Source organism: Dermacentor variabilis, chromosome 2 (genome assembly GCF_050947875.1).
Source record: "Dermacentor variabilis isolate Ectoservices chromosome 2, ASM5094787v1, whole genome shotgun sequence".
Classification (NCBI taxonomy): Eukaryota; Metazoa; Arthropoda; class Arachnida; order Ixodida; family Ixodidae; genus Dermacentor; species Dermacentor variabilis.
The window spans coordinates 76654861-76676676 of record NC_134569.1 but is presented as its reverse complement, the minus strand read 5'-3'; the positions used below and the strand labels follow the sequence as shown (position 1 = coordinate 76676676).

The 21816-nt window shown below is 44.7% G+C and overlaps 1 protein-coding gene across 1 annotated transcript in view; it reads left to right on the top strand.

Moving 5' to 3' along the window:
* Nucleotides 1-21601, top strand: part of Fs(2)Ket (Importin subunit beta Fs(2)Ket) — an 82965-nt gene extending 61364 nt beyond the window's left edge. Inside the window, exons 17-19 of the mRNA XM_075681017.1 lie at nt 5092-5206; nt 10209-10370; nt 19947-21601. Coding sequence (XP_075537132.1) covers nt 5092-5206; nt 10209-10370; nt 19947 — 278 coding nt within the window. The 3' untranslated portion in view covers nt 19948-21601. The remainder of the gene's footprint in view (nt 1-5091; nt 5207-10208; nt 10371-19946) is intronic.
* Nucleotides 21602-21816: the final 215 nt, after the last annotated feature.

Here is a 21816-nt window from a genome sequence, read left to right as displayed (position 1 = left end):
AAAGATAGCGTGAGGGAAGAAAATGTAAATTCACTGTATGGGAGCTCCCACATTTGTGCATGTGCCACCAGAGTGAGTGGCCAAGCAGTTGCATTCCTGCATTGCTTTCTTTTCAGTTCAACCTTGACTATGTGAAAGTTTCGAGGTCTAGCCTGATTTACTAGTGTAGTGTAACCTTTCGTTTTAAGTAAGCAACTAACAAGTCCCAGCCAAGCGTTTCATGATATCAAGTGAAGCTGGTGCTGATATTTTGTTTCGGATTCACCACCCATCTTACATTGCTTCATTTTTTTTTTCCCTAGCTTAGAAATGACGGTAGGCCACCAATCAAGCTTACATTTAATAGTTTACTACTACACACATTTCTGTTAATTGACATGGTGTGATTCTGCATTTAATTTGATCCAGGCGCAAGGGTCCTAGCCAGTGCCCATATATTTCAATGGATCAAAAATTTCATATCCGTCCTGAAATTCGACCTTGCTGGACAGGTCAAGTTTAAATGCTCGGCATGGCCATGCACAACTTTGTTGGTGATCACAGGGGCAGCAGTGTCAGTTTCAGCAGCACGCTAGGGGACAGTAAATGCAAAAGGATAGAAAGTTAGGCGAGTTGATACAGTAGCATATTCTTGGATTGTAGCGTGAAGTGACACACACACACAGACTACAAGCAGGCAGGATGAGCGCTCATCCTGCCTGCTTGTAGTCTGTGTGTGTGTGTCACTTCCCGCTACAATCCAAGAATAGTAAATTCATCATATATACATTATTACCTGAACACTGATTTTCAGTTTGCCTTCAGCGGATTTTCAAGCAAAACGATGGCTCACCATGAATTTTCATAGTGTTTCTAGTTTGCGCCTGTCATTCTACAAAATTGCTTTAAAGGGACACTAAAGGTTACTATTAAGTCAACGTGGACTGTTGAAATACCATCCCAGAAACCTCGAAACGCTTGTTTCGTGCCAAGGAGAGACTTATTTTAAGAGAAAATGCGTTCTGAAGCGTCCGCGTACCTCTAGCGCAGTTCAAATCGCCCGCCCTCCGATCGAGGAGTACTGACATCATGGTCTCATAGTGACGTTGGGCCATCGGTGCGTAGAACGGCGTCCGCAGACGGCGCTACGGCTTTTCTGCGCAAAACGCAAACGCGCGGCCAGAAACAGAGCCAAGACAGAGCCGACAGCAGAGCGAAAGCGGGAGTATGGTGGCTAGCGGAAGGAGAAACGAATTACGTCCCACATTACGTCCCACGGCACACGGAGAGTCTGTTTTCGTTAAACTATAGGCTGCGGCGAGCTCGCAGCGTGGTCGGCGGGGTCTATGAGAAGCGACGAGCCTTTTCGCACTCGCAACAGGGCATAAAAATGTGCGAATCGACGCAAAACTCGGCCTAGAAACGTGCTTCGCCACAGCCAGGGCTCAATACGACCCAAGCTGGCACGACCCAGATGTCGTTTCCCGCACCGCCACCAGGCGCCGCTACTATACCTCACACTCCAGCGCAAGACGCCCATAAGCTGGTACTTCATTCTATGACGCTAACTTCGACGCTCGTCGCAATGGACCCTGACACCGACAGATTGGCTCGCGATGGTGGGCTCAACTTCAGCGATTTGAGCACCGACGAGCGCGACCTGCTTCTGAGGGCTCGCACTGCCGGCGTCGTTGCGTACTACGACGGCGGCCTCGACACCGGCTCTCCGGAGCGGGAAAGCAACGAGGGCTTCCCACGACATCACATGGACGTGGCATTCTCGCTGCTTGTTCCAAATGAAAGTTTCGCGAGCAGAACCCTCACAGCACGACGCGATAACGAAACTACTGAAACTCCAAAGCGTGCGCGGCGCAGAGTCGAGCGAAAACGAAACCTTTCGAACACCCATATTACTGAAGGGTAACGTCAAAATGTTATTTTTTCCTAGAATCGAATAGACGTAGACAAGTAGCATTTTTTCCGGCTTATAATCGAATGAAATGATATTTTTAATACGAGTAGTTGAGAATTAGTAACACAAATTATGAGGAGACCTTTCGTCATCGGGCTAGTACCGGAATGTCGCTGGGGGGTCTCAAATCGTGTCATGCATTTACCTCAATTTCTCGGTTACTAAAGCTCTGTTCGCGATTATATTGACGCCTTAGACGTTCTAGAACATTGCTCTACCACTTTAACTTGAGTTTCTGGTAACCTTTAGTGTCCCTTTAAAGAATTGCCTTCATGTTGCTACGTGATATGAAACCAAAACCCTGTTTGCAGAGATGGCAACTGCCTGCCGTCAGAGACAGTCATCACGCCGTTCTGAGGCTTAAATTATGAAAGCTTCTTAAAAATATTTATTTAAATAAATAAATAAGTTATTTTATATCCTAAGATAGCGGCAGTGGAGTTGTGTCACATGTTTTCAGTATAACAAAGTTTTCCGCGCGTCATGGGACGAACTAGTGGAGTGTTTAGTACATGGGCCATCATCCCGTTTGCGATTGGAGAGTCGTTAGGACAGGCGGAATATCAGAGGCAATGGACTACACAGAGAACATGTGGCCTGTAGACAGTCATAAAAAGAGCCGTGTACGAACGACGATGATGGATATTAAGTGTAAATAAATTTGCATTCTGTCAAGCTAAATCTTTTCTTTATTGTGACAATTAGAAGCATGCTACATTCCTTTGTTTGATGAGATGCACATCAGATTTGGATAAATACACTTGAACCTCGTTTTAACAATGCAGGATATCAGTAAGTAATGGATAAAACGAAGTAACTGTAGTTCTCCTTGAAATTTTCATAGAGATTCATCTTTAAACTTCATCTCCCAAACTTGTAATACCTGAGTATTGCGGGCAGAGTATTTCTCTTTTCACGGGTTTCAACATTCTTTTGGCGGTACAGTTCAAAACACCTTTGTTGGATACACTGTTGAGCAACACTATTCTTTCTCTTCTCACAACCACGCACCTCACATTTAGTTTGTAAGCAGTGGCTGTGCGCCCAAGTTCTTCGCTCACTCTGGGGGGGCCACATGAGAGTGGTGGATCCAGTGGATTGGCCCAATCTGCTGCCATGCAGTTGGTGTACTGTGTTGTGTTGTGTGCCACGAGCTTCTCAATGGCAACAGACTTCACTGCACAGTGTGGTCTCTGGTCGTATTTCAACGTGTTGCCACTTTCCCAATATTATGAACTAACAAAGTGGAATACGGAAGCAAAAGTTATTACATTAAAACAGAAGGCTGCTATTTAAAGGCTGTCACATCAGCTGCGAAGAAGTCTCCTGTTGCACAAGACTTTGACATCGCAGTCAGCACATTGTTCACTATTCTGGCAAGCTGTGCAGCGCTCACAAATACTGCATCCTGTGTTGTATGGGGAAGCTGGAAAAACATGCAAGCTGCTGTGTTCAAAACATTCTGGGATGCCATATGCAAATTACTTTTTTAACACCACAGCTGCGAATGTGCTACTAAGTGGAGCCGGCCTGCAGAGAAAGGCAAGGCATTTCTCTTGCATTAGAGAGTGTGACAACTTCGTTGCCAATGCTAGCTGGTTACAGAATCTTAAGGAGCAACATGACATCATTGGAAGAACGTAGTTTGGGACCGTCAGTTCGCCGACGAAGAGGCTGTAGTGGCTTGGGTTGAAGAAACTGTTGGGCTCTTGCTTGTGAAATACCTGGAGAAAGGATGTTTTCAATGCCGATGTGGCTGGGCTGCTTTTCCAGATGTTGCGAAGCAAAGCACTAGCCCTCAAAATATAGCTATGCCACAGAGGCAAGCACAATAAACAGTTGCTATGCTTTTCTTTGTGAATACATGGATGGCTCTGAGAAGGTGCTGGCTTGTTGTAGGCAAAACTATGTCACTTCAATGTTTTAAGGAGAAGCAGTATGTCTCCAGCTGCAAAGCACAGATGATGCACAATATACTTGCGGATATTTTTCAAATGCCAGTTCTTGAAGCAGAGCTGCAAAGTGTGCCCCAGCCTTGACACAGCACAGCCCACCAGATGAGTGCCAAGTTACGCAACATCAAACTTTTTCTACCACTGAACTGTACCTCATTAATTCTACCACTTGATTGAGGAATCATAATGTTGAATGAAGGCTACCACTAGTGCTTGATTCATCGCGATTCCTTGACACGATTGCAGTGCAAAAAATCAACTTGTACATGGAAATTCAGGTTCTGCAAGCCACGTGGATAAGTCCATAAACAGAATAGCCGGGAGCTTTCGGCAAGCTTGCTGCGAAGTGACTATGCGTGACTCTGCTAGCACCGAGTCTACTGAAGCTGTCGCTGCAGAAGAAAATGACATTGCACAGGAAGTTGAAGCATTGTGGAATGTGCTGAGTGACACCAGTATTGCTGTGGCCCAGTGAATCGTTCTGCTATTATGTGAGCTTTGACATAGTGATGATGGAGGAACCGTCCGACAACAATATTGTGACCACTGTCACCGGATGAAGCAACAAGAGTGACAATGAATACACCATGGACTGCGATGAATGTGTTTGGTGGGCCAAGGTTGCTGTTATTTCACCTCTAAAGACCGTGAAAGCAACACCATTGTGTTTTGCAATGCGTCAATGAAAAGGAGGTCTCTTGCGACATTCGAAACAAATGAGCATCATAGTCTTTTTTTCCCACAAGAGCTAGCGGAGAATAAAAGGGGCATTGTGTGCATTGAATAAGCGGAAGATCTTCACTAAATTTTTCTGGCGGATGTGGCTGTTTAGTGATACAGTGGGCCATGAAGCAGCCTTCCTTCTTGCATATTTAAAGTTGTGCACCCTGTTGGACACGTCGTATTGCAGTTAAGGGCAGTAATGTATAAAACTAATTTCAGCTCCCCCTTCAACTTCACTACAACGAAATTTGAGTGTACTGCTAAATAAAACAGTGGTGTGTTTGCATGTTTTCTCTGCTTCTTTTTTAATTCAATCCGCTGGCTTATTCATCCAATCTGTCAGTACTGTCAAGATTGAATTAACGAATGTTTACTCTTTCACATTAGCATCTGTGATGTGTTTGGTCTTGATAAACCTTGTGGTGTTATTCATAGAACACTTTTTCCTCTCTCTCTTGACAGCTGATGTTCAACTGCTGCTGCCCCACGTGCCACATATTATAAACTTTATCTCTTCGATTGCTGTTGACAGTGACCATTCAGATACCAACATTGCCTCTTGCGCTGGACTCATTGGGTATGTCTGCTTTTCAGATTGGGGCTTTTCTAAGCGCTTAGCCCTTTAGGCATTTACAAATAGCAAAATCTTAAACCCCTTGGGAATGGTTTTTTTTTTTTTCTTTTTTGTCTTAACGAAAAGTTTTACGGGGCAAGATTCAATGAGTATGGCATGCATTGAATCAGAGAAAAGCCGCAGGAATGCGATCGCAACCATCACCGTACCAGCTTCCGTGAAAGAAACAGTTCGCGCTCCTTTTTTTTTTTTTTTTTTTTTTCACTGGAAAAAAATGTTTTCATAGTTCTGACTGCAATTTACTTTCTGGGTGGCATGGGTGCACACCCGTCTCATGAGTGGTCACATACTGTGTGATAAGGGCACAAAGTGGTTGGAAAGTGTCTCCAGGTTGTCTTTGGATGTGCGCAGCATGCACTTTGCTCACGAGTAAGCAGTCTTGATTGCTTGCACCTTGCAGAACCTTGTGCATATCGAGTTGACTTGTAAGGATGCACTGTACTGCGATTTTCAATGTTCTCGTCAGCTCCACAATTTTCCAGATGTTGAGCTGACCATCTGCCATCACGTTTTCATACAGGTCACTTGTTCTAGCATCCTGAATTCGGCTGTCCTGTCGTAACATGAGCCATATTCAATACTTGTCTGCCCTTGCTTAAATTGTGCAGTCTTCTTTTTTATTGTGTCATAGGAGGGGACATCCTTTTTTTATGTCAATCTCCACCATATCCTGATGGATACAGGACGAAATTTGCCCTTTCAGGAACAAAAAAAAAAAAAAAAAAAAAAGTTGTAGCATGTGCTTTCAAGTTCTCCATTTTAGTTAAAGTTCATGCATCACTACATATGAGCTAGATTATGCTGTGCGACTTTCTAATGGCCTGCAAAATGTAGACTGTGTGCAAATATTTTCTGGGTTGAACTGAAGACAAGAGTCGGTAACTGCAGGAACTTCTGTGTGACCGCTATTTATATTTAATTAGAAGCTGCAGAAGGGCAGTGACTGTAGTCCTTTGAGTGTAACAAATGCATTACTGCTGTTCGATCAATCACTCCTTTAATTCCAATAGAAGCTGTGGGTCCACTAGGTGAAAAGTATGGGTGTGTGAATATTCAAAATTCTACCTATGAGTGACAATAGCAGTCATGGAAGTGCTACGCCAATTGCACTAAACTGCACCGTGAAGAAAATGCTGCTACATGCTGTGCCAAAGTGTCACTTATTGCATGTATTGTGCCACTCCTGTGCCAACACACACTTGCTCTGAATATTGGAGCAGAAAAAATGGAATAAAATAAAACATGTTCCACTTCGGCAGTGCTGAAGTATGAGCATATCTCAGGCAGGGCCCAGGACCTCCTTTCCTTTCTGGATCCGCCAGTGTCTATGAAGAATGCGGCAGTACCATGAGGAAGTTGGAATAATCAAAGCAGCTGCGACAAATCGATCAATGATGGGCATAATGAAATTAGGACTGATACTTCAGTTAGTTGGCTGAAATGCACTTTTTGCACTTATTGACGCCTGTTTGTCATTGTGTGCACTTCCATGGCACATGATTTCTCGCTATTACAAGTGTTGGATATTTGCAGTCGCTTTACGATTCATTAGTGGTATCTACATGTTTTCCATTAATGTTCTATACCTGCTGTGTGTAGTTTTGAACTAATTATTTTAAATGTGGTGATGCACAACTGGTGAGGGCGCAACTGCTTGACGGGCAAGCTCGACTGACAACTAGGCAAGCTTAGACATGCACTAAAGAATCCAATAATGGGACAAGGATGCAAGCACAGACACACAAGCTACACAACAGACAATAGCCCATCTATGATCCATGCCTGCGAGGACAACCAAGGATTGACAGTCACTTAAGTATCCTTAGTGATTTGAATGCAAAAACAGCTTCTCTAGCTTCTCACCTTAAAGCTCTTACCTCAATCCACTTTGCTCTAATTTGTACCATTCTTAACTTAACCCACGCTGATAATGACTTTTCCTGCCACTCGTTGCAGACAACGCTGCCTTTTCTGGCTCATGGGACATATAATGCTTTCGCATTTACAAAAATTGGTGTCCTTGAATTGGGCAGCTGTATGTATCGACTTGTGGACATGAGTTTAGCAGATACAACGCTATAGCAGGTGAAAGAAATAACAAAGCCAATATGCAGTTTTAGTCTAGTGTGTTCAGCGCGGAATAGCGGGATTGAAATGTGCATGTGCAGAGCGGTAAACGACCCATACTGTTTAGTGTATGCGTGCTATTTCTCAGATTTAATGTTTACGTCATTGCGTGATTTACGTAATTTACGTAAACCAGCGGAGATCCACTAACGGACATCATCAATGAGGTGACACTCTTGCCGAGTGTATATGGAGACGACGGCACTCTTGTGCAAATTGAAGGAAATCTGATGGCTTCCAAGCGTAGTACGAAACGAGACATTATTAGAGATTTTTATAAGCCACTCTAAGCCTCTCCCTCCCCCTCTCTCTCTTTTGGCGAATTGTTTGGACTGTTCGAGACTCAGAAAATTAGTCAGTGACTGTATACTAAAACTTGCTTTCTGCAAAGTTCGTTTGCGGAATGGTAACGCTATTTCCCTTAGCCCCGCCATTACACTAACATTAAACTAAAACTGTCTAATGACAGTTTGCAAGGAACACGCTTCTTTGAAATGCAGAATTAACGGTGAATTTGGTTTAAACTTGCATTTATCTTCATATTTTTGTATAATAATAAGAAAATGGAACAGCAAGTTGAAGAAAAAAAGGTTGCCATCTCAGTATAACACAGAATAGTTTCTCAAAAAGTACTAACTCGTACAGTGTCTTTATTCATTAACTGCATATGGAGCTTCCTCTTTGCACCAGAGCTGCAAGTTACTGCTCCAGAAGCATATATTTCTTCTTCGAACTGTGATTTTTCCTGCTCCCAAAACTGCTCCAAAGGAAAAGTGCCACTTCCTTCATTGCAGTAGTTGCAATTTAAAGCAAGAAACGTCTATGCAAGTGGCAGTTACTCAGAAGGATTTTGCTGCATTAGAACTGTGGTGGTGGTTGCACAGACGAACCAGTTTTCAAGCGAATGCCTGGAAATCTTTTCTTCACAGTAATTTCCAGTCGTTAAACAACTGTGCCTTGCCTTAAGGAAAATTTGTTGCCTCTAATAATTCATAATATTTTGTTGTTTGGCCAATCTCACTTTGTTTGAATTGCCTTAAAATAACTTTTGGTGTGCTACTATTGTGCACTGGTGACATGCTGTCCCTTTGTTTTATTAATGTCATTGTCATGGTGCAACAGATACAATCCTTTATTCCTTAATTACAAGATTCTCAGTTGACTTGACATCAAGTTGTTAAAGGCATTAAATGTTAAAAAAAGAAGCTTAAATGGGTTGTCTGTAGCCCAAATAGACCGAACAGACTGCACAGAACCTTTACAATCTCTGACCGATAATTCGGACTCAAAGGTGACTGTCAGAAAGCCCAAATAATTAGGAGTCCGAAATGATGGATTGGCCAGAAATAGGTCACTTTATTCCACAATTGGCCAAAAAATGGCGTGCAAGTTCCCTCTCTATGGTCTTGTGTTTATTGATGCGAGACGGCGAAATTTTGCCTGGGAAGTAACCAAAGAATTATACTATCGCATTTAATGTCTCGGCCTCAAGGGCTAAAGTGCATCCATCTCATTAAAATTGATCCTTGTCAAAAAACATTGCCAGCATTCTTGGTAGCTATCTCTGCTGTGGTTAATTTCTTAAATAAATAAAATGTAAATGTATCCGTGTCATCGAAAAAAGTAAGTTTTCAGATGACCTGTAAAAGTTTGGGGCCATGGTAAGTTTAGCAATACTAAAAGAGGTCAGGTACTGAAAACGTTTGAGAAACCCTGGCCTAGACGGTCCCTGGCCGCTGTTTGCTAGCAGTGGCTTTTATGCTTTTATGCTGTTCCTTCTTGCGCTTCAGTGGTCAGAGCAACACCTTGCATGTGTTGTCAGTGGGATTAGCTGATCACGAATCGTGGATGATAAAGAGTGGCTTGGAATCGGGGCGGAAAGCCTTGCTGTAAATTCGTGGCCTTCATCTCTTCCATTGTCACACTGTAGCTACAGATAGAAGAAAGTACAGTCAAAGGTTACACTTTTATCGGCAACAAGTAGATTGCCTAAGCTTCACTAATTTCGGTTTTGAGGCACCAGTAACATATTAAAAGGAAAATATGCAAGTCAGGCAGTCAGAGTTCGACATATCACATGGCGTAAGGTGTTTGATATTTCGGTCGTCCCTATACATTAAGTCTGTCGGAATGGTGGTTGTGCCACGAAGCTGTCTGAACAATCAAGCATGTCCAAATTATCAGCGTCCGACTGATCAGTCAGTAACTGTATTATCATTTCCTTTAAAATTTCGAAATATTTCATATTCGAATTGATATTGAAACAGCATCTTTTCTTGAGCATTCGATGCGATCAGAAAATTTAGCAATTTGAACACCCTTTGTGAAATGTGATTGCAAGCCACTCGAGGGCCCGTGCACGTGGGACTACTGCCAGAGGCCAGATGTATACAAATCTAAGCTAATGCATTATAGCAGTGAAGGAATTAATTTAAATATAGCAAAGTAGAAAGGTCAATGTGCATTGCCGTTGGTAGTGGATACTTCTCGTTGCGATAGAACAGGCTCATTGGCTTATGCTTCTGCCAATCAGATAGCTTTTCCTGGGGATTGTCTGCACTGAAAAGGGATTTAAAATGTTGGCTATACAGCGTGCAATCGTTTGCACCACTTTGGTTGGAACACAGGAGTACATGGATAGCCATGATACCATTGTCGGAGCTTGAATCCAGCATTTTGGAAGCTGAAATAATTCGTTAAGCAACATTCAATATCAGTTTAATTAATTGCTTCTAAAGGAAACTGAATTCTGTCGATATGGCAACACTGAAAAGGGAACGGATCATTTTCAGCTACCACTTTTTAATACCCTGCTCAGGGACCTGTGCACAGCATTTGGTATTCAGATGCTTCCCCTGGTGGACACTGAGGCAATCACCGAGCTGCTGAGCCAAGGCCGGCGATCCAAGACCACAAAGACCAAGACGCTGGCTTCTTGGGCCACCAAGGAGATCAAGAAGCTCAAGGGTAGCGCTTCATGGTGGGTCGCCTTTTGCTTTGTAAAGCATTTATGTTTTTACTATGTGCAAATGCTTTAAAGGTGTGCAAACACTTAAGATCGTATTTATTTGGGAGCCCTGCAGCTCGGACCACTTAAAATGTAACTGCTTATAGTTCTGGACCAGCTATATTGTGGTCCTTTCCGACTCCCGTTTACCATCCCATAATACTCCATGTACAGCCGAACTAACTTATGATGATACCGGTTTTAACAATATATCCGATATAACAATAAGTAGCCATTGTACTGTCAACTTTTGTATGTGTTCTATGGTGAAATAAACTGTTTACTACAATGCTCCCGAGCCACATTGTCAGTTGTAACAATTAAATCTAGCTGCTGGGTGCATGCACCTATAGAAGAAAGAATGCAAAATTCTCTGGGGAAAGAAGTACAAAACGTGCGAACTGCTTCGTCACACTCGTCATTGTGCCACGCACTCTGCACGGTCCGCCTTCATTACATTGCCTAGAGGGGGGAAAAAAAACGTGAGCCACTTTATTGCACTTGTCTTTGTACCGCGCACCCCAGGATCGCCGACCTCATGCACTTCTCTCCTGTATCCCTTTCATCTTCTCTCTGACGTCGGAGGGGCAGAAGGGAGGTCTGAAAAAGGTGACAAAGGCGTGCAACATGGAATGCGCGGCACAAACGCATAGACACAAGTAGCCAGATTTAACTGTTACAGCCAATAATGCAGCATCGGAACATTGTAGTATGCGGTCTATTTAACCAGAGGACATCACACAAAAGTTGAATGTGCAGCAGGTGTTCATTGTTACATGATAATGCTATAAATGGGTTGCAGTGCACAGTATATGCTCAAATAATTCTTGCACCCCTAAATTATTGCCTCGGTTTTTGAAGAAAGAAAAAAAAAGTAACTTCTCACTTAGATATGTTTCACTCCCTGACCTACCCCGCAGCAAACTGTCAGCGCACGTGTGCGGGCAGCCAGCAGTCTCTGCATGATACTACAACCCGCATGAAACTGGAAATTTGACAGACGCGTGAGAAGTCCTGTGTGCTCGCATTTAAACAAAGCTCTGTGCTGCATGTGTGAAAACGTATATACTAAACAATCTGCTTGCCTTCTGGTGGGTAATCGGTTGGGTTTTCGCACATGCTCTTGCACTTTCTATACACAGTATCCTCAGTTGATCACTTTTGGAGATAGTTTCGCGGGATTGCTCTGGACGCGTAGAAGTATGCAGCTGACTGCTCGGGCACTCTCCCCTTCCTGACGAAAAGGACAGTGCCATGAGCGAGCTGCCAGAAACTGCGGCTCTTCTCATGGCTCCAGGTTCGCAGTTTCACGCGGGTCTTTGTATGAGACTGGACATGCGTAATCTCGTTTCATATTGCTACACGCGTGTGGTATTTGATTGTTCGAATGAGGGGCGTGGGCTCCATCACTCGAGAAAAGAGGAGGAAGGACGAACTGGACTCGCGTGGTGAATCTAACCGGTCAGCGCTGCCACCACTGTTGTAAATATAACCTGTAAATAGTAGCTCGTCTTACTGACTCGTCCTTCACATAACAATATAATCGAGGTACATACAGTAAAACCTCGTTAAACCGTACCTGCTTAAACAGTAGTTTTGTTTTATAAGTAGTAAAGTCAAATCCCCGACTCAGCGGCCATTGAACATAATGTGCTTTGTATCCGCATAAACCGTACCAGCTTATTGCGTATGCATCGGTTAAAACGTAGCGTTTCCACTTTTTGTCGCGCAAACATGGCGGTGTGTCGTCTCCATCGGGCAGCCCGGCAGAACAACAAGCCTCAGAGATCGGAACAATGGCCTCCAAGCACCCTGCGCGTTTGCGCGTAAAGCCACATCAACATCACCATCATTTCGGCGCCGTGCCAGAGAGCGTTGTGGCGACATGCAAGTGAGGGCTCACGTCATGCCAAAGCTCATATAAAAAAAAGATGCCGGGTGCTCAGCATAGAAGAAAAATTGGGCATTGTCCATGCTATCGAGCGTGACACGAAGAAGTCGGCGCTGGCACGCGACAGGGATCTGCTGTTGACTACGGTGTATGGAATTTGAATGCGAAGAAGTTGCTCGGCAGCGCTGCTGTGACCGCAAAGAGATGTCAGCTACGAGGTTCGACTTTTCGCCATCGTTGCCTCTGTTGCCAAAGTGTCGACTAGTGACAGTAACGAGGATGACACGGAAAGCGACAGCATGGGCGATTCAGGCCCGACAGTGGCAGAAGCTGCGCATTATGTCAGCCTCGTGAATGCACTCCTCATGACGAGAACAGCACCCAGGAATGAAAAAGGCGCCCCGGGACTTCTGCAGCACTACCGCGCGCGTGCACGGAGAATACGTAACGCCAACGAGGAATTTGCCATGCAAGTGTTTGCCGAGAAGAGGGGGCTGGCTGAAAAGCTGGCTCGCAGCTTCAGTAAGTTGGAGGCCGCTATCGTCGTGCTAGGCCGCCGCTGCATCAAACGAAAATAACACTTTTGTCGTGCGAAGTGAATAAATACTCCATGTTTTTTTCCCCCTTTCATTCCACTCTCTCTGAGTTCCGTGCTCTGTTTTCGACAGGTAAGTGGGCAAGCTCATGCTATTTCAGTTAAACAGTACTACAGTTTAGTGCATACTTTTTCCGAGCTCCAGCCAACTATGGTTTAACGAGGTTTCACTGTAATGCATTGTCTCTATGGGGAGTTCACTGGGAATGCACTAATTTGTCGTAAAGCCTGAGACATCTCAAAATTGGGAGATGTATAACCAGGGTTCCGCTGTAGCAAACATGCCCTAAGCATGTGTGCTAAATTTTAGCATAATTTGCACAAGCTCCTTTTTTAAGCCCTGAAATAAGAAAAAAGTGTGCAAGTTGCATGAGTAACCACGGTAGTTCTTTCTGCCGAATTAAAATGTTTGAATGTTTGTCCCCACTGATTTTTTCGTGCAACCCATTTATTACAATTATCGGTTATAACAACTGGATTTTCTTGGCATTTGAATATAGTTAAAAGTTGATTTGACTGTACATATGTACTGTTTATAATGTGGCTGACGGAAAATTCTCCAGACAAGCTATGTAAGGAGCACGCTTCTCAGATAGGTACGCTTGCCGAAGGGGAGGGGAGAGCGATGAGGGCAATGCCGAGGAGGAGGAGAATTTTACTACACGTTTTGTAATATTGAAATGGCACCAATTCGTAATTTCTTGATGGTCGAAGCTGTGGCAGCATCTCGAGTTTGCCTATTGGGATGCGCTTCGTCATGAAATGGAGGCATTGCGCATGCGACCTTTGACTCGACTGTTGAAGCTGTATTCCGCAAATTTAGTTCGGAGCTTTCAGTCTTTATGTCCACATGCAAACTTTTCCTGTTCATACGAGTACATGCACATAAACATGTCGCAACTGATATTGCGAACCCGAATTCCGCTTCAAGTGTGGTTCCCTCAGTTAAGCCCGTCAACATGATCTCTTTCCTGATCTTCATTAAACCTCTGTGTGTACAAACATATTAAGTCCAAGCTCCTCATGACAGCATGCCACCCGACAACCCCTCGCGCTAGGCCTAATCAGCGCTGCCTCGGCATTAATCAGGCACCAAAGTTTTGCTTTGTTTCAGAGTCAATGAAACACTTGACGATGGCAATATTCAAATGGCACTTGGAAAGCAGAACCATCACCTTGACAATGAAAGGGCGAGCATGAGTGGCACATGCAACACTTGAATGGTGGCAGCTTGGTCAGCGGTCGCCATGTTTTCGACATCGATAATGCGGATCAGCCTGAAAAATTGAACGCGGCACCGTAAAGTGTGCGAAATTTCAGTCGCCATTCTACATCAGTTCTATGGAGTTGGTGCTGCGGTGCCGCAGGGAAGTCGAATAATTGAGCAGGTGTGAAAAATCTGTTGCCAAGTAACGGTATAATGAGGAATATAGGTCGACCCCCTTACATTGAAGCAACGAAGTCAACTTAAAAGTCAGTCATAAAAGTCATAAAAGACACAAAGCTTCGTTTTATTTAGTGGTGCTGCCAGACTCATCACCTGCTCGTTCGTTCGAGCTGTCTGAACTCTCGTCCGAAGACGACTTTTTTTCACTGGCTGCGTCCCACAACATGTCATCCTCTGTGCCATCCAAGGAATTGCTAATGCAACACTTCTTGAATGCCCGCACCACCATATTGTCGGGCAGCGAGCGCCAAGCCTGCGACACCCATGTGGCCACAGTGGCGAGAGCAGCCTGCGCAGCCGGCCAGTTGGGGTCATCGGGTTGTCGCCGGCCATCCACTGATTATACTGTTCACGGACACAGCCTTTAAAGGGCTTGTTGATGACGACGTCCAGTGGCTGAAGTGTTGATGTCATGCCTCCCAGAATGACGGCGAGCTCCGTCCTCTCGTCGCGGAGCGCCTGCTTCACACCTGTGGTCAAGTGCCCGCGAAAGGCATCTAAGACGAGCATGCTCGGACACCGCAGGAGTGCACCGGGTCGCTGATTCCAGACGGTCTTGATCCAATTGAGCATGAGGGCCTCGTCCATATAGCCCTTTTCATTCACGCGAACAACAACATCCCGTGGGAAAGCCTCTTTCGGCAGCGTCTTCCTCTTGAAGATTATGTATGGGGGCAGCTTTCTGCCATCTGCAGTACACGCGAGCATCACCATGAAGCGCAAATGCTCGTTCTCCATAGAAAGAAGCTTGACATCTTTTGCGCCACGTTCGTACACTGTAGTGGGCGACGGCATGTCGAACCACACCGGCGTTTCATCAGCGTTGCCGATCTGTCCCAACATGTTGCCATGCGGATGCCGGAGACGGATAACATAGCGCTGGAATTTGACCAGCTTGTCCTCGCCTCTGGCAGTTTCTGGCAGATTGATGTGCGCCGTCGAAGTGCGAATTTTTTGCGTCGCATGAAGCGATGAACCCAGTAAATGGAGCCCTGGAATTATTCCTTGGGCAGTCCGGATTCTCGGGCGATCTCGATAGCTTTGATGCAGATGAGTTCTGCTGTCACTGGCAAAGATCTGGCACGATGCTCGCGGACGAAATCCGCCACCTTGTCTTCAAGCTCCAGGTGCACCGTGCGGTGCCCGCGAAAGAACGTCTTCCGCGCGTTGCAGGCAGACAGCTTGACTTTCTGGGTTCTCCAGTACCGGACGCTTTTTTCCGAGACTCTAAATTGCCACTGGGCGGACATGTTCCCATTCATTTCAGCATATTCTGTGACTTTCTTTTTAAACGCCGTGGTGAACTGACGTCAAGTACTCGTACTCATTTTGTAGGATGGGAAATTAGCAACGCCAGGAACGATTGCTGCACCAAAAGGGAAGATGGTGTCGGTCCAACTGCACAGGCCACGTTAACGTTGGGCCGCGTCAGTCACCAAGGAGGCGATAACGATGTGGATGCCGAAAGGTCTGCGCTCCTATATGTTTCCAGACGACTATTCAGGTTGTGCCAAGAGCCGGTATATAAGTGGAAGGGTGACCTTTTAGTAATATTTTTTTGAAAAAACCTTGACCTATATTCCGCACTTATACGGTACTTTCCTCTATAGGCATCCTCCCTCTTTTCTTCTCTCTCCGTCCTTTTTTCATTGTTTGTCTGCTTCATGAAAAGACTGCTGGTTCTCAGACATCATCCTTTTAACTTTAATAAATTTAAACAGATGCAGACATCCCTGTCGCAGAATCATATTCTTGAATATGTGCGGCTGTTGGTCTAGATGTGTTGCACGTACGTAGCCTTTGAAAAATCTTGGTTATGGTGCGATACCACTGATAGCATGGATATTTGTGACTTCGGTGACTTGTGTTATAAGTAGTCTACACGGTATTTGCATGCAGTGTAAGATGCCATGATTGCACAGCAGCTATTGAATTCTGCTAACACGAGATCATGGGCTTGACCTAGTGATTAAAAACTCTTGATAGTGTGCTATTAATAACTTAAAATCACGTGATGTACCGCACATAAACACTGGAACATTAACCTCACGTTGTTTCCCTAATCCCAATTGCACTAACAGGGTGTTAGTGATGCTCAATTATCACAGAATTTCAGGTAATGTCACTAACCAATTCCAAAACTATCTATTGCAATGTCAGTAGTGCAAACCTTTGTAATCCGGATTTCATGTGACTGACAAAAATGTTCAAATTAACCGAAGGCTGAATCATCTAGAGTATAAAGAGAACAAACAAATGTACATCAACATGTTTTTATTAACTGAATGAATCGGAATATCCCGAATCTATTTTTGCACAAGAGCAGTGCGAAATCTGCAATTTTGGCCTAAGTTCTCGTTTTACTGAAACACATGTTTGCTGGTTGTTTGAGCCTAGGGCCAGTAAACCGCTGCTCCCATACACCTCCAATCACACAAAGCTTGTCAAAAGGGGCATTATCTTGTTTAAGAAATTCGTTTCTCAAATCATGTTTGCATTTAATAGAGAGCAGTTTTCTTTGCTCAAATTTCTCGCCTGGTGTCTGCTGGCTACCCACTTAATTTGCTTATATCAGTGGCTTGTGGCTTGCTCAAAGAATTAAGGCACGGTGATCAGGACAGACAGTTGTTAAAGCAAAAAGGTTCGTCCTAGTTCCCTACATGTACAGAATCACACACAATCTCAAGAAAATAGGCATGCGCACTGGTGTGGATGTTATCTTCTCTGCCCCCAACAAACTTTCGAAAATTTGTTCAATGGTGAATCCTCATACCGGAAAGAAACCAGGATGCTCAGTTAATCACAGGGAGAATTTGTTAATCGTGAGGGTGGTGTAATTTAATCTCTCATTTTGGACTGTGGGAAAAGGTATGTCGGCCAGTAGGGTTGGTGTGTGAACGACAGGCTTAGGGAACACAAGAATCTGGTTGGAAAGACTGTCGTTTCAGGCAACCTGTCACGAAACTGTAGAAATTGCACTTGTAAACCGGTCTACGGGGAGTGTACAGTGATTAAGAATAAGGACAAGCTGACACGTGAAGTGATCAAACCATATGAAATCCATTGTGATAAACATAAGCTGTGAAACATAATTGCTTCACACCTTTGAGATGTGAAACTTTGTCACTCGAATCTTATCCAAGCAGAATTCAGAGTACAGTCTATGGTCGTTATAACGAACATTAATAATCCAGCGAGAAAGATTTGTTATACAGTCGAACCCGATTACATCTACTCCGTTTTCATCGAATTATTCTTTATGTCAAACAATTTCTGAACACTGTATAGTTGCAGTAACTATATATAGCAGAAGTTATGCTTGCATCGAACAAAAGTAGCAGCTACTCCCGATATATCAAACTTCAAGCGGCGGAAAAGTGCCCCTAGAAGTTGGCTTTCCCTCGCGGTGGCGGGGAAACCCAGCAGTGCGGCTCTATCAAACCGCTCTCCCTACTGTGACCGCGCTGCGTCGAGTGAGCCGTTGCCCCCTGCAAAAAATGACCCTGGCCCACACGCAGTGCTTGCTCAGACAGCCAATCAGAGGCTCTTGTGCCCTCTTTGTGCAAGATGGTGCAAGCGCGAGTTGTCTAGCTGATTTTAAGGTTCGTTGTGCTTGCGCCTTGTGGTCCTTCTGCACTGTTGCCGTGATGAAGCGGCAGAATTCGCCTTTCGCTGTGAAGCTCGAAATCGTAAGTAGGGGTGAACGCAGTGATAAGTCGGAGTCCCTGCAGCGTGCAAGATTCTGATGAGCACTCTTAGCACGATCTTGAAAAATAAGGGAGAGATTAGGGCTAAAGCGGACAAATTCGCTACCTGGTGCTTGCGGCGGCCTACGCTCACACGCGGCTGTTTACAAGGGGTTAATCTGAAATTGCTTCAGATGTGCTGGCTTCCGCGTGCCCGGTGATGGCTGTAAATTCTGATGAGTGCGACGAAGCTGCTGCTGGTGTTGCCGAAGTTTGGACTGAGCTGTCAGAATTTCCGGAAGCCGTTGACAAATCGACGATCGACAAGTTTGTGAGTGCAGATGAATTGTGTTGCAACCACAGGAGAGCCCGAAAATGAAGACTACATTGCAGACATTGTACCTAGCCTAAGTGAAGGTGGCCACAATGAGGAAAGCAACGACGGTCCTTTGCCCACGTCCTCCGTGGTGATTGGTGCACTCGCACTAGTCCGGTGCTTCCGCGTGAATGTGGAAGGTTGCAGCCTCAGCTGCTCCAATTCCTTAGACAATGTGGAGAAGGGTTTGCGTTGCAAGCAGCGAAACTGCCCAAGCAGGAGAAGATGCAGGACTATTTCATGTGAAACTGAGCTGTTTCATCAATAAAGTGATTTTATAAATGATATGTGCTTTTATGACATTCAATTCTTTAGGAGGCTTATATCACATTATGCTCTATATCGATCCAATAGGAGTTTTTTTTCCGAGCTCGATATAGCCAGGTTCGACTGTACTCAAATTCTGCTACATCGAAAATTATGGCCACAATGTGTTGTGAAATGACTCAACTGTATTGTAAGTCGTATTGTGTAGTTATTGGAACCCATAGGTGATAACAAAAGCGAAGAGTTAATTGAAAGTAAAATACAGTAAACCCTTGTCAGCTCAAAACTAAAAACTGGAAAGAAATAAGATAAATGAGGTTAGCAAAATCGCTGAAATATAAGCCCTATGGTTGCGCATAGATTGTATGGAGCCTTTCTAGGATACCGCTAGGAATATTTTCGGTCAATTTTGTGTGCAGCTGCAGCAGCTAAGTCTGTCAGCGAGCAATGGAGTTACCGGACAACATGCCTGGCACAGAGTCTAGATTTCGGATCCTAACGCAATATTTGAAGCCAGTCATTCGAGCTTAACCACTTCCAGACATTGTAAAAGATGCTGCTGCTACCTTCTGCATCGCAATGAATTCTGGACAATTTCATTTATAAAACCGAAACAGAACAGCGGAAGAAAGCAATTGTTGTGCCTTTACCAGGTGGCCACGAGTGGCGCAACATTACGCCCCACCATTACACGAGCATGAAGTGAAGTGTCTTTACCAAGCCGGAATCTTGCTGAAATGCTGTGGGCTCGCATGCTGGGTTCTTGGGGCGCAGCACGTGGGCTGATTGCACCTGCACAAAAGTGCCGATCATCTTGCTTATGATTAAGTCGCTGTAACCATATTGATGCATCACTGACAATGCCCTAAATGAGAAGGGTGAAAATAAGACACCCACCTCTGCTGTGAGAGGCTGAGCAAATGTGCATGAGCTTTGATGAAAAACAGATAAGCAGGGAGCACGACTCAGCGCAGCATCTGGCGTGGCTAGCAAGCTGCCACTAGGTAGAATGCGAGTACACCATGCTGCTGACTCAACTTCGTTGCCTTTGTCCTGGTATATTCAAAGTTGTGATTTCGAAATAACCAGAGTCCAGCGCAAGAACCTTTCGATAAGGGGTGAAAACACGTGGATCGAAACCACGGCCGAAAATAAATTTCTACTTTACTGATATTTTGAGTTAACAAGGGTTTACTAGATTGACGTGGTAATTGTGCAAATACACTAGCGGCACTGTGCTTCACTCTATTTGTCATCTCTGACCTTGCATGTTGCTTTGTTTTGCAGATAAGCGCTATACTTGGGTGCGCCACTGTGAAACCCCGAGGAGGGTGCGCACGCCTGGCACTCGTCTCGCACCCCCTTGGAGTGGCGGCCCTGTCTCTTCTCTCTGTCTCAAATCCGTGGCTGAAAAGTGCGATGCAAGTGCAGTGCATGGTTGTTGTTGTGCGTGGAGGCTGCTCTGGGACACACTATTGCCTCCCCTCCCACCTGCAGCAGACGGCGCCAGGGAAAAGGGAGGCACCGGGACACACACGTTGGCCACACAAGGAGGAGGAGTCCCTCCTGACAGCTGCTCTCTTCTACCCCCTCTATGCTGCCCACCGCCCTCTACCTTTCCACCATCATTCCCCCCCCCCCCCCTAATTTTTGTTATGTTACTGCCATTTACCAGGTTTTTCTTTTGTAAACGCCGGTTTGTTGTGTGTACATACAGTACCTTTCAAACCTGCTCACTCAACTCAAGTAGCCAGCCATGTTGTGCTCTTTCTTAGACTTGTGTTCTTTTCTGTTCCTAGCTTTGCTGCTGATGTGATTGCATTCCTTTGTCAGAGGGGGCAGGGGAGCAGAACTCCCTCTGGACTCAGAGGTTGTAATAGTTCCTGATCTGAAGATAAACACATCAAGCAAGTGGCTAGACAAAGTCCAAAGTCTAGCTGTGTCAGCTTTGGCACAGAAGGGTGTATGATGTGCAGGCTGTGCGGGGAAATCCTTCGTATTTCTGATGGAGGTAATATTCTGCATTGCTCCTTCACCAAAGAGAGAAAAAAAACCTGCTCAGAGCTGCAAACGAGCAGTGACATCAAGGTATTTATCCTTGCAGCTGTTTAACCGCCACCCGGGCAGCTTGAATGGTGTGCACGTGCAAGAATTGTACGTGGCAAGTCAGGCCATCCCTGTGTATGTTGCTTGCAACATTCCCTCTCTTGCCCTCTCAGAGCATCTGCCTGTTCGGCTTAATTTCGCCTTGCTCTTTTCTTGTCCCAAATGTTTTTTCTAAATCAGGTTCAATGCACCCGAGATCGCAGCTGCATTGCATTCTGTTAGGTTGCTAGGGGGAAAGAAAAAAAAGTAATGATAAGATGCATCAATTTGGCAAGTGCCTTAACTAAGATGCCATAGGCAAGAGTCGTAACAGAGTGTCGTGGTTGCTGATTGGCCGCATTACAAAGAAATGTATTGGCACTGTTATAGCATGAAGTAGTTAGTAATCAGGTGTTAAAGAAACAAAAAGGTTTGGTGCTGAGCACTGTTTTAGTTTCGCAATCTTGTTTGAAAGCCCATCAGTTGTGCTAACTTAATAAGCTACGACCCCTTGTGAATTGTCTCCTTGACGATCTTAGTTGTCTACAAATTTGTGAATTTTGTGTATTTTATTTGCTCCATTTTCCAGCACTTTCCAGTTAACCCCTCCTGCTCATCCCTTTTCCCTGTGTGCTTGGGCAATTAGTTCTATTTTTATTTGTACAGAGTTTGTATTGAAGAGAGGAGAAAAGAAAAAAAAAGTCTGCATTGGTTGTTTGAAAGGTGTTTTTGTCCCCCAGGAAAACTTGTGCATATGGGGTGGTTGAACAACTGTTGGCATACTGGCCCTTGCCATTCCAACCTCCCTTCTTGGCAGAAATAAAAAGAAAGGATGGAGTCAGTATCGTTTACTATAATGGTGTCATGTGTTTTCTTTACGTTGAAGTCTGGCAAAGGGGACAGTCATTGTCCTTGTTGTCTTATGTGTATGCTTAACGCATTTTTTGGACTATGTAGTGTTTATGCTACATTATTACTGCCCATTTAACTACCAGGCCTCAGGCATGTGTATTAGCTTGCTTTGCAGGAGTGGGCAATAGATAAGTGTTTATGCTACATTATTACTGCCCAT